The sequence below is a fragment of the Neoarius graeffei genome, chromosome 21, assembly GCF_027579695.1.
Source record: "Neoarius graeffei isolate fNeoGra1 chromosome 21, fNeoGra1.pri, whole genome shotgun sequence".
NCBI lineage: Eukaryota > Metazoa > Chordata > Actinopteri > Siluriformes > Ariidae > Neoarius > Neoarius graeffei.
Window position 1 is genome coordinate 49,718,556 of NC_083589.1, and position 13,428 is coordinate 49,731,983.

Here is a 13,428-nt window from a genome sequence, read left to right on the forward strand (position 1 = left end):
CAAATAGGCCTTTTCTTAATAAATATTTATGAACAAACAACTACCTTCATTTGCTTCTCTTTTCTTTCACTTTCAGCAATCTGTAAAAAGAGAGCTCTGATTTCTTGTTAAATCTATTCGTATAGTCAATCACACAACAGCTCTTTCCCATTTTACATCTGTTTTTTGTGTTTTCACAGCATTAGAGCTGTGTTACTTCCACCTACAGTCAAGTCACATGCATTCCCACGATTTAAATAATATCGGCTGACTTTTTTTTCGTGGTATATCAGATATATTCTATTCAGCTAGCATGATACTAAACTCCTCTTCAACTCGTTCAGTATCATGCTAGCTGACAGGAATACTATACGTATATCTGATATATCATGAAAAAAGCCAGCCAATATTATTATTATTATTATTATTATTATTATTATTATACATACACATTTCTTTTGGGTGTTCAATGCGTCTTTTTCAAAATTCTCTCAAAATCTTCTGTATTTAACGAAACAAACTGTCACAGTCGCTCGCTAGCACAGAAGTTTTATGTCACTGACGTGTGATGTCATGTTGTCTTGACAACTATGCAATATCGTAAACCATCTTCAACACTCATTCTCCATTGGGTAGAGTGACATAATACACGTAGGATAAGCGATATGCTAAGAATATTACATGCTATCAAACCAAATGAATGAAATCTGGTAGGAGGGAACAGAATACATGTTTTATTCCATCAAAAAAGTGTCCTGTACGTATGATAATTTATGTTATTGCACCCTTTGCTGCTAAACAACTCAATTACAGCTAGGAAAAACTTAGAGATTACCCAGCATAATAATAATAATAATAGTTCATTATTTATTTCCTCAATTTGAATTATCATAAGGCGGCACGGTGGTGTAGTGGTTAGCGCTGTCGCCTCACAGCAAGAAGGTCCTGGGTTCGAGCCCCGGGGCCGGCGAGGGCCTTTCTGTGTGGAGTTTGCATGTTCTCCCCGTGTCCGCGTGGGTTTCCTCCGGGTGCTCCGGTTTCCCCCACAGTCCAAAGACATGCAGGTTAGGTTAACTGGTGACTCTAAATTGACCGTAGGTGTGAATGGTTGTCTGTGTCTATGTGTCAGCCCTGTGATGACCTGGCGACTTGTCCAGGGTGTACCCCGCCTTTCGCCCGTAGTCAGCTGGGATAGGCTCCAGCTTGCCTGCGACCCTGTAGAAGGATAAAGCGGCTAGAGATAATGAGATGAGATGAGATGAGATGAATTATCATAAATTTGTATTGTGATTTATCACTGCATGATATATCGTTACATGCCAACCTAACAGTACAGCCATGGCATTTACAGCAGTGCTTTTTCTTTGTGGTGGTGCATCTTCCCAGGCAAGGCCAGCCTCTTCATCTACACTGCCAGTCTCATGACTCGACTGAACTGTTATGGCAGTCACATCCACTGCTGTTGCTAACTCAAGAAGTTTGGAGTTCACAGCTCTTCACTGGCATGAGAAATCCTAAGTCTTTATGATGAAGGTACATCATTTGTGTGAAATGGTCCCACAACATGGCAGCCTAGTGGTGTAGTGGTTAGCACTGTTGCCTCACAGCAAGAAGGTCCTGGGTTCAAGCCCAGTGGCTGACGAAGGCCTTTCTGTGTGGAGTTTGCATGTTCTCCCCGTGTCTGTGTGGGTTTCCTCCGGGTGCTCCGGTTTCCCCCACAGTCCAAACACATGCAGGTTAGGCTAATTGGTGGCTCTAAATTCACCGTAGGTGTGAGTGTGAATGGTTGTCTGTGTCTATGTGTCAGCCCTGTGATGACCTGGCGATTTGTCCAGGGTGTACCCCGCCTTTCGCCCGTAGTCAGCTGGGATAGGCTCCAGCTTGCATGTGACCCTATACAGGATAAGTGGCTACAGATAATGGATGGATGGATGGTCCCACAACACACCCCTCTTTGCCTGCTTTATCATTGCGCTTTCAGAAACTATGTGAGATTTGCATGCTATCATAGTAGAGAGTTAAAATAGTAGGCCTATTTACTGTTATGAAAATGCATGAGACTTGCAATTTATTAGTTAAGTTTGCAATTGACTAAAAGCTTTGTCGGAAAATAATCGATCATCGATTAATCGTTAACAAGCTGAATTTCTACCATCAAGCAATTGGTCTGACTCTAATATTAACGCCACGTTGTCTAATTTTCTTGTTAAAAATTAAAGGAGAACTGAAGTAATTTTTAAACTTGCTTTATTTCTTAATTAACGTGTTATTCAATTACGTTTTGGGTTTTATTAACCTTATATCGTGACTCGTATTGGCATTTTACATTACACTTATCGGCCTTTTCGGTTTTTAGCCATGTTGAATGTAATTCGTTTGGCAGGCGTCGCTCATCTGCGCGATCTTCACGAGACTTGTGCGAGACTTCAAACGTGAAGTGTCAGCGCCGCCATTTTGAAAACTGTTTACACAGCGGCCAGATCGCCGTATCATTCTAATTTAGATTAATTTCGAGATTTACTAGTTTCATCAGCGATGGAGTGTTAGTCCTGTGCACTGTGGCGCGTGCACCTGAAGGTGCGCCTCGGGCTGCACGCACTATGAACAAGACGCACCTGAGCTCAATTAAGGAACTATGTGTTTGCCTATTTAAGGACTGTGCTGATGCATTTGCATCGCGAAGTATTATGATACACATGTACGCATTACCGAGCCTTTCTACCCGTTGTCTTGATTTCGTGTTTCGCGATCCTTGTGCCTGTTTCTCGCTCTTATCCTCGCTTAGCCTTTGATGAACTGTTTGCGCCTCAACCGACCCTTTTGCCTGTATTCTCGTTTTTGATCTAGCCTGCGGTTTTGGATTGTTTGCCTGTGTATATATTATCTCACTGTATATACTGTATATTCTGCACTTTATTAAACTGTATACTTCTGCACATACATCCGCCTCCCTCGCGTACATGACATGGAGATGATTCCATACGACTTCGAACCAGCTGAGAAGAGTTGGAAAGACAACAGGATAAGGACGAGTCCGTCACGCTGGTATTTACGTCATTACTGTCGCACAATTAAAACATGCCAGATCAGACAGCTGGTGGGTTTTCAGAATAATAAATACATGCATGTATTTTTGCGATAAATACGTATTATATTGAGCGCATTTCCCACATAAGGCGGCACGGTGGTGTAGCGGTTAGCGCTGTCGCCTCACAGCAAGAAGGTCCGGGTTCAAGCCCCGTGGCCGGCGAGGGCCTTTCTGTGCGGAGTTTGCATGTTCTCCCCGTGTCCGCGTGGGTTTCCTCCGGGTGCTCCGGTTTCCCCCACAGTCCAAAGACATGCAGGTTAGGTTAACTGGTGACTCTAAATTGACCGTAGATGTGAGTGTGAATGGTTGTCTGTGTCTATGTGTCAGCCCTGTGATGACCTGGCGACTTGTCCAGGGTGTACCCCACCTTTTGCCCGTAGTCAGCTGGGATAGGCTCCAGCTTGCCTGCGACCCTGTAGAACAGGATAAAGCGGCTAGAGATAATGAGATGAGATGAGATTTCCCACATAATCCTCACTAAGGTTTCGGAGAGCACTACAAAATGACGTCCACACTATATAGTGCCCTATATAGTGAGTAGGGAGCGATTTCGGACACAGGGGAAACTTCCGGCTTTATTATGCCAGCATTCGAAAGAGGGCGCGTGCGTCTTTTGACAATGTTGGTAGATGTCGGTCACTTTGATTTCCGCTGTACGTTTTACTTCCGTCCTACGATGTCTCGCACAGGTCTCAACGAATCTCGTTTACGGCCATCGCTTTGACATATGGACTGATATATTACATAGCATATTTCAAACACTCATAACTTGCTATAGCAGCGACAAAATAGCTGTCAGAAATGCATTCCTATATTTAATAAAATGAGAAATAGAATTTTGATATTAAAAAAATTAGCCTTCAGTTATCCTTTAAAAACATATATATATATATATATATATATATATATATATATATATATATATATATATATTTTTTTTTTTTTTTTTTTTTTTTTTTTTTTTTTTCAGATACATTTTTTAAATCAGGGAATTTCACAAGAAAAAAAGAAACGATTGGTGCAACACAGATTTCACCATCAGTTGACAAGTCTTTCCTCTGTCTCTCTTTTTTTAATACAAATCTTCGACTGAATACTTAGTAACAGTGACAGTCATGTCAATATAAACATTAAAGCTTTTATTTTCTTATGCAACACCGAGGAGGCTCTGATAACAGCAGCAAATTATTACATCCTCAAAGGACATTTTTCTTTACTAAGCTGTGTATCGAGTTTCATCTCTTTAATAATAATAATAATAATAATAATAATAATAGCCAGATAATTTCAGGTAAAATTTGCAGTTTAGATGAAATGTGCAAGCTGTATTCAAAAATAGCAAATGATTTCAAGATGGATGCAGCATTCATAATTGTGTTTTGGTGATTTTGTTTTTTAAAACAGCATGGCAGGTCAAGTGGTGCTTTCAGAAAAAGAAGGTCAGCACGTCAGAATGCTTTTGGGAAATGCTGAGAGCCTGCGTTTTTGTTTTTCTTCTCAGTTTGGACTTTTTCTTTAAATTGGTCTTTCTCAATCCAGTTTATGATCACTGTTTTAAGACTTCAGATTCTTCACAGCAACCCGTAGAAAACCTTTCTGGTGTTGATACGGATATCTACATAATAAAGCAGATATTAGTACAGTGTATACAGCACCCTCCGCAATTATTGGCACCCCTTGTAAAGATGAGCAAAAAAGGGTTAGGAGCTTCATCTCACAGTGAAGAAATGAGAAAAATCCAACCTTTAATTGAAATAAATTTATTCAAAAGAAAACAAATCTCTCATCAAGAAATAATTACTTTCAGCAAAAACGCATGAACCACCATTATTGGCAAACCTGGAAATTACAATGAACGCAATGTAACTGAAGTATGTTTCCTATTTAAATTGCACAGTATTTTTGAGTTGACTGGCGTGTGTAGGAACTTTCAAGCTGTAATCCATGACTTCCTGATTAACTGGGGAACAAATATGAGGTGACACAGAAACCAAACTCCCTTAGTCATTCATCAACATGGGAAAGATAAGAGAACACACAAACCAAATGAGGGAGAAGTGTGTTGACCTTCATAACTCTGGGAATGGTTATGAAAATAGTTACTCGTCTGAAAATGTCCATTTCTACTGTTAGGCCAATAATAAAAACATGGACACCAACTGGAACTGTTAGAAACTTGTCTGGAAGAGGACCCAAGTTTATTTTGCCCCCACGGACAGTGAGGAGGAAGGTAAGAGAAGCGAAAACAAAAAAATCCCCAAGGATCACTGTTGGTGAATTAGAAGAAAACGTAACATCTTGGGGTTTCCAAGTTTCCAAAACCACCGTCAGACACCACCTCCATGCCAACAGATTATTTGGAAGGTTTGCCAGAAAAAAAGTTTTTTTCTGTCAGTTAACCACAAACGTAAGCACCTGGAGTTTGTGAAATGCTACAACAACTTTGACTGGAACGGTGTTCTCTGGTCCGATGGAGCAAAAATGGAGCTTTTTGGCAATAAACACTCAAGGTGGGTTTGGTGTAAAAAGAAGGATATCTAGAATGAAAAGAACCTGATCCCAACTGTAAAATATGGTGGAAGTTCTGTGATGTTTGGGGGCTGTTTTTCCTCCAAAAGCCCTGGAAACCTTATTAGGGTACATGCCATCATGGACTCCATGAAATACCAGGACATTTTAAATCAAAATCTGAATCATATGTCCAAATCAACACAAAAATGGTTCACTGAGTGCAGAATCAAGCCTCTGCCCTGGCCATCTCAGTCCCCTGACCTGAACCCCATTGAAAACCTGTGGGCTGAGCTGAAGAAGCATGTACAAGAGAGGGCCTCGGACCCTGGATGATCTGGAGAGATTGTGTAAAGAGGAATGGTCTCAGATGTCCTGCTCTGTATCTCCAACCTTATAAAATGTTACAGGAGACTCAGTGCTGTTTTACTGACAAAGGGAGGTTGTACAAGGTATTAAACACAGGGGTGCCAATAATAGTGGCACGTGTTTTTCATCTCATCTCATTATCTCTAGCCGCTTTATCCTTCTACAGGGTCGCAGGCAAGCTGGAGCCTATCCCAGCTGACTATGGGCGAAAGGCAGGGTACACCCTGGACAAGTCGCCAGGTCATCACAGGGCTGACACATAGACACAGACAACCATTCACACTCACATTCACACCTACGGTCAATTTAGAGTCACCAGTTAACCTAACCTGCATGTCTTTGGACTGTGGGGGAAAACGGAGCACCCGGAGGAAACCCACACAGACACGGGGAGAACATGCAAACTCCACACAGAAAGGCCCTCGTCGGCCCCGGGGCTTGAACCCAGGACCTTCTTGCTGTGAAGCGACAGCACTAACCACTACACCACCGTGCCGCCCCGGCACGTGTTTTTGTTGAAAATAATTGTTTATTGATAAGGGATTTGTTTTTCTCTGAATGCATTTATTTCAATTAAAGGTTGGATTTTTTTCTTGTTTTTTCAGTCTGCGATGAAGCGACTTCACCAAAAGGTGGATATTTTTTTTCCAACCCTTTTTATTAATCTTTACAAGAGGTGCCAATAATCATGGAGGGTGCTGTGTATATAATGAAATGCCATGTAGCTCACTATCAGCAGGTTAGAATAAATCACTGATGCAGGCAGTGCCTACGCAGCCGGTTGTTTATTTGAAATGTGGCCAAGTACCAGTCCCTACTGAACTACTGAATTACTGAATAATTGAAATGCATCCCTGCTAAAGAGATGACAGATTCAGCAACACGGAATGTTTAAGGAAGAAGTTTTTGTTTTTTTAACAATACTCACTCGCACCTTCTAAAACCGTAGTTGAAATGATGAAATTTCACTTCCTGTTCCAGTAAGAATCCTCTAAATCCTTGTCTTTTTTTTGTAATCTCTGATGTAACCCCGGCTGTGAGAAATGTAAGAAATATACAGCGCTTTCCAACACTATAAAACATGGTGTTGAAACATGTTCCTGTCATTGCATGAACTAGAAGCATGGCTGGTCCAACAGGTGTAGAAAGCAGTTGTGCAGCACACCATGCAGCAGAGCAAGTGGCGAGCTCACACCTGTTCTACTGTCCAAATAAATAATAAGGCTGGAAACAAAAGGCCTGCTGTGAATCGTTCTGGCTTCAGCAAAGCAACACTGTATGCACTCCAAGAAAAAGTCATAGCGATGCTACCACATGAGACGAGCACATAAAACCATTTATTCTATCCACGTTCACTGGATATGACCCATCGCGTGCTCTGATTGGCTACTCTACTACTAGGACATGAGCTCATATACCGTGAGTAGAGAAAAACAAAACAGCGGAGCATGTTGCTGAACCAACGGAGGATGAAATAAAAACTACTCGAAAACAAAACCGCAAAAATTATCATCATCAAGTATTTAAAAGAAACAGAAATAGCAAAAAGAATATTCCTGGGTTCCACATGACGTCACATCCGCCTCATTAGTTATTCAAAACTTTAGCTGGTGGTCTACCAAAGCTCAGTTGGCAAAGCGTTTGTACGGAGAAGGTGCATTGCTCACTTGAAAAATGCCTTACGCTTGCGTTGTTTTAGGTTGTTCGAATCGATCAAACCGTGCAACTGATAAAAGTTTCTTCAGGGTTCCCCGTGAACTAATAAAAAAGGGTGAACGAACACAGGATTTATTTCACAAAAAGACGTCGAGAAAGGTGGCTTTTGAACCTCTCACTGAAATTGAAGGGAGCCGAGTCGAAGCATGCTCGAGTTTGCAGTGATCACTCCGTGAAAGGTTTGTATTTCCCTCTCAGCTCTGTCCTTAGTGTTTTCCAAGTACTTTTCTTGCTATGTGTCGTTATTTTACGGTACTTTTTTTAGTCACGAAGCGCTAAAGTCTCCAGATCTTTCTTTGTTTACTCCTCACTCCTCACAAAATCCATATGCATGAAGCTCGCGACAAAATTCTTCCCCAGCCGTACAGTTACAATGCGCCATGATCACTTTTCCGTCTTGTTTAACTAAGATCCAGGTCTTTAAAGGGGTTTCTGATGATCTTTGTGAATGATTTATCTGAGAGATAAGAGCCAACACAAGTGAGAATCAGCAAACTGTTGTTTGTTTACACTTCAACTTGCAGCGCTTCGTTGTAAAGACGCGAACGAAAAGCTTAAAAAAACATACACACGGGCAAAAACAATACAGGATTCATTCGGCAGTGACTTGATAGCGAGGTCCTTTACCCAGCCATACAAAAAAGTTGTAAGCCTCCGTACTCTTCCTCGCTTTCATCTGTTTTGCGGTGTAGAAGGACGTCTGCAACACCAGATAGTTCGAGATGTCGGGGAACTCGACTGAAGGGTAGTTTTCGAGATCATATGACAAATCCTTCTTTCCCAGACTATAGGGGTCGATTCCATTGCACATAGCAATCTTCTGAATATATCTAAAGCCAGCAGTGGCTTCTAGATTACGAGCGTACTCTGATAAGTTATCGTTAGTTGTTTGCACTACAGCAGCTGTTTAGATCACCAGTAATTTTGCTTCCAGTAAAACCACTAAGAAAAATCACGTGACTGAAACCCAGCAATAGGTTTTATCCCCCAGTATCTCCTGTTCCACACTCCAGTCCAGTCAGTGGCCGTAATGCACCTTTAAGTCGGTTTATCAATCGCCAAATAACCCTAAAGAAGAAGAAGAAGAAAACCCAAAAAATACAAAAAAAGCAACAAAATAATTTGATTGTAAGAATGTATCTTATTTTTCAATAATTATTATTATAGCATTTTTCACAAATTGCTCCTGTTATTTTGCCGGTTTGTTTACATTCTAAGCAGAAATGATTTTGTCAGACGTTTTGTATAAAGTTTTTATTTATCAAAGTTGTAAAAAATTAAAATTAAAATGCTCCGTTTCTCAAAATCCAGTGAATGTGGATAGAATAAAACAGTTATTCCACTCAGTCTTGTCGTACATGGCTTATAGCTGACTCGGTGCTATGCGCCTCTTCAGCTATCAGCTCATGTACGACTCGATTTTGTGGAATAACTGTTAAATAATTACACTGAAAATCTCTCCAGTTCGTTACCCTGAATTAACAGCTACAGTGTAAAATTAACACTTATTATGCTAAATAAGATTCTACAGTGTTAACGGCAACCCAAATAACCCTTAAGAGTAAGTTCTTGTTTCATTAGAAACCTGTGAAATACCGGTGTGTATATCAGAGTTGAAGATTTTGATACAGCATGGCATCAAATTACATCAAGATTGTAAATCCCAGCAGGTGGAGGAGGATCATGATTGGTCCAAGCGATCATGTTTGGATGTGTCAGGATATTAAAAAAAGGAAATTTTTTTGTATAAAACACATTACTTTACGGGCGGCACGGTGGTGTAGTGGTTAGCGCTGTCGCCTCACAGCAAGAAGGTCCGGGTTCGAGCACCGTGGCCGGCGAGGGCCTTTCTGTGCCGAGTTTGCATGTTCTCCCCGTGTCCGCGTGGGTTTCCTCCGGGTGTTCCGGTTTCCCCCACAGTCCAAAGACATGCAGGTTAGGTTAACTGGTGACTCTAAATTGACCGTAGGTGTGAATGTGAGTGTGAATGGTTGTCTGTGTCTATGTGTCAGCCCTGTGATGACCTGGCGACTTGTCCAGGGTGTACCCCGCCTTTCGCCCGTAGTCAGCTGGGATAGGCTCCAGCTTGCCTGCGACCCTGTAGAACAGGATAAAGCGGCTAGAGATAATGAGATGAGATGAGACATGACATTACAGGCATTTAGCAGACGCTCTTATCCAGAGCGACGTACAACATACCCAGAGCAGCCTGGGGAGCAGTTGGGGGTTAGGTGCCTTGCTCAAGGGCACTTCAGCCATTCCTGCTGGTGCAGGGAATCGAACCGTTGACCTTTTGGTCCCAAAGCTACTTCTCTAACCACCAACATTACATTGTATTAACACGTTATTTCAATACCATGAGACAATACTTGCCCGAGTTACTATTGTGACTTCTTATATATCATGTATGTGTTATATATCAGATCGTATCCCCCTGGGCTGTTGAATGCTCAACTCTGATTGGTCAAAAGGTGTTGAATGATTTTTCCAAACCCACAGCTAACAGTAGTACCAGGAGCATGATTTATATTAATGTGCTCATTCTAATATATTCTTGTTTCTATAGTAACATCTTACACAAGGACTTGTATAACACACACTCAGCATAAACCGTTTTCTATTCAGCCATTCTGGAAGGAATTTCTGGTGTTAGTGCTTTATAACAGTTAAAAAGCTGCAACTTTATGTTTTCTGACATGGGAAAGCCATCAGGACGGACAGCTATGCAGTTTCTCAGTAACAGGAAAAGCTGCATTTTTTGGTCTTATTAACTTCAGCAGAGAGAAAGAGAAATGCTGGGAAGATGAAGGAAGGTTATAGTGTGTGATAACAAGAACTAACCTGCTTTGTGGATGTTTCACAACATTGCATGCGACTATAGATGGATACAAAGTATGATGTGTCATTCGCAGATCGCTGTGGTACAAGAGAAATAAAACGCTTGCAAGATGACAGTATTTGAAAATAATTCACTGTGGGTTGGTATCAGGCTTCTGCATCTGTTGCTTACTGTCGTGCAACTACTGCTGTTGGTTGATCTCTTGTGGTGACATCATACTGCTTAGGTCAATTTTAATATGTAGAATGCATAGTATTTAATGCATCACAGTTGCACTGTTGCCTCACAGCAAGCAGGTTCTGGGTTCGAACATGCCAGTCAACCAGGGCCTTTCCCTGTGGAGTTTGCATGTTCTACCCATCCCTGTGTGGGTTTCCTCTGGATGCTCTGGTTTCCTCCCACAGTTCAAAGACATGCAAGTACACTCAAGCACAGACTTAAGCACAGTGAAATATTTCCTCTGCATTTAACCCATCTGAAGCAGTGAACACCCACACACACACACACACACACACAGAGCAGTGGGCAGCTATGTTAGAGCGCCCTGGTTAGGTGCCTTCAGGCCATAGCTGCCCCATGTCTTTGGCACGCAGACCCACGGGGAGAACATACAAACTCCATACAGAAAGGCCCCCATCAGCTGCTGGGCTTGAACCCAGAACCTTCTTGCTGTGAGGCAACAGTACTAACCACTACACTACAAATGCCACCCAATTAGGTCAACTGGCTCCTCTAAATTGCCAACAGGCACAAATAGAAGCGTGAACTCTCACAGTTTGTCTCTCTGACGTTAGCCCTGTGAAGGATTGGTGACCTCTCTAGGGTGTGCCCCGCCTCTCCAGGGTGTACCCCGCCTCCCTTCACCCAATGTCACCGACAACCCTCAGTAAGATAAGCGGTATCGAAAATGGTAATTCAATGCTAATTCAAAACTGAGTGTTAGGATTAGGAATGATACTACCTAAAAACTTACCAGTACTAGATCAGATCTGACCCATGGATGCATGTAATAGGATTAACATGTGTGATTTCTACTACATATATCATTTCTCAGTGCACCAACTGTCAATCCTCTGATGTTTCACATTAGACATCTCTGTCAAGCACCAGGTGATGTTCAAACCACTGATACTGGTATCTAAAATGGGGTTATCAAATAACAATCTGGATAATGAACAACTACTTTTACCAGTTAGGATCAACTGGGTAACTTACTGTATGTTAATGGATAAAGGGAATCCAAAGCCAACATTCCACAGTTTCCTGAACACCAGCAGCTCAAGCAATGAAATCACCACCTGTATTCAACTTTCCATACTGGAAACTATGCAATCATCTGAAGGATCTGGAGGAGCAAAGCTGGCACTGGCTAGTCAGACCTACTAACTGACATCAATAATGACATCAATATCAATGTCATTATTTCAATCCGAGGTAAGAGAAATGGTGGTGCCGGGCGCACCAACAAGAGAGCTGGACTGGACTGGCTTTCACTTTGTGGTGCTTACCGCTTGCGTTTTTGCCACAGATGAGATGCTGGTAGGGTTGCAGCAGACCCCATAGCTCTGAGTCGTTGTTGATGGCTTGTTCCAGGGACTCGACGGTGAGCTTGGGAACTCCGTTCTCCTTCTCTACGAGCGCGCTTGTCTGTACGCGACCGAACACCTCGCGGAAAAGGGTCTCCATGCAGGCGGTCAGGTAGATGGCGGCGTGCTCATGGATCCTCAAGGCCACACGACTGTCCACCATCCATCGGAAGAACTTCCCGACGGAGAAGACGAGACCGCAGCGGGCTGACTTGCCCCGGCTGAAGCGATCGCCCGTGCTCATGTTGTAGAGCGAGAGCGCACCGAGCGCAGCGCTCACGCAGTTGGCAGAGATGGTCCATGACAGCACCACCTTGATGGCGCTCTGGACCTCGTGCTTGGTGCACTTGGCGTAGCGCAGACTCAGGCGCTGCGCCTCGCGGGCGATCCTGACCAGCGCGCGGCTCAGCAGCGCCGACAGCTTCGCCACGATGTCGCGGGACGCGCCGGCTGTGCGCACCATCTCCTCGTCCTTACGCAGCGCGCCCTCCACCTCAGCCACGCTCCACGGTACCTCCTCAAGCTCGGGCAGCTTGGCACACTGGCCCGAGCACTCCAGGATCTCTGTGTCTTCCGCCAGCACGGTGTTCACCGTGTCCAGACTGTTGTGTCTGCTGTGCATGGATTCGGTCAGATGCCAGCAGTTTCCCCCATGCGGGAACGACGGGTGCGTGTCGGAGCAGCAAAGCGACACGCTGGACGACCTAAACGAGTCCGCTGCTCCACCATAACCGGAATCGAGCGTCAAATCCTCCAGCGTCCTCGCAGCTGCCTTACCCTTGCCTGCCATGGCTGCACTTCATTATTATAGGCTGCGCCTTGCTTTGCGTTGAACGGAATGAATGCGGAAAAATATGGCTACATTCACGCGCAAATACAATGTCACTATATATATATATATATAGAGAGAGAGATTTTAACGTGGCGCACAGCTGGAATGGACCAGCTCCGGTACGTCCTTTGACAGTCAACAGGCAGATGTTCCTCCAGAGTCTCAGCGCCTCTCCAACTTCGTGCGCGCAGTTTGACAGCTCCTTCTCCAACCACTGCAGAACCATTCGGTGGGCAGGGATATGCAAAGTAAGCTCGAGATCTGGCCAATCAGCAGCGCCAGATAGGGTTGAGTGACAGCACGCGCCGGATTTAACCCCAGATTCTGATCACTGCGCTTCAGCTGCTGATGTGTTGATGGCCAGTGAGTTGGTTAGAGAAAGAAAACAGAAGAAAAATCCATGCAGAAGAATGAAAATCCGGTCCAGAGATGTTCTGGATTTTGGACAGCTGTTGAAAGAGGTGAATGAGGCGAGAAAAGGTAGCAGTGTTTCAGCAACATGGTCCAGGCA

At 43.4% G+C, this 13,428-nt stretch overlaps 1 protein-coding gene across 2 annotated transcripts in view; it reads right to left on the reverse strand.

Moving 5' to 3' along the window:
- btbd11a (BTB (POZ) domain containing 11a) overlaps window positions 1-13,112 on the reverse strand; it is a 619,821-nt gene extending 606,709 nt beyond the window's left edge. For both annotated transcript variants that reach the window (XM_060903305.1, XM_060903304.1), the window contains exon 1: window positions 12,008-13,112. In XM_060903305.1, coding sequence (XP_060759288.1) covers window positions 12,008-12,875 — 868 coding nt within the window. In that variant the 5' untranslated portion in view covers window positions 12,876-13,112. The remainder of the gene's footprint in view (window positions 1-12,007) is intronic.
- Window positions 13,113-13,428: the final 316 nt, after the last annotated feature.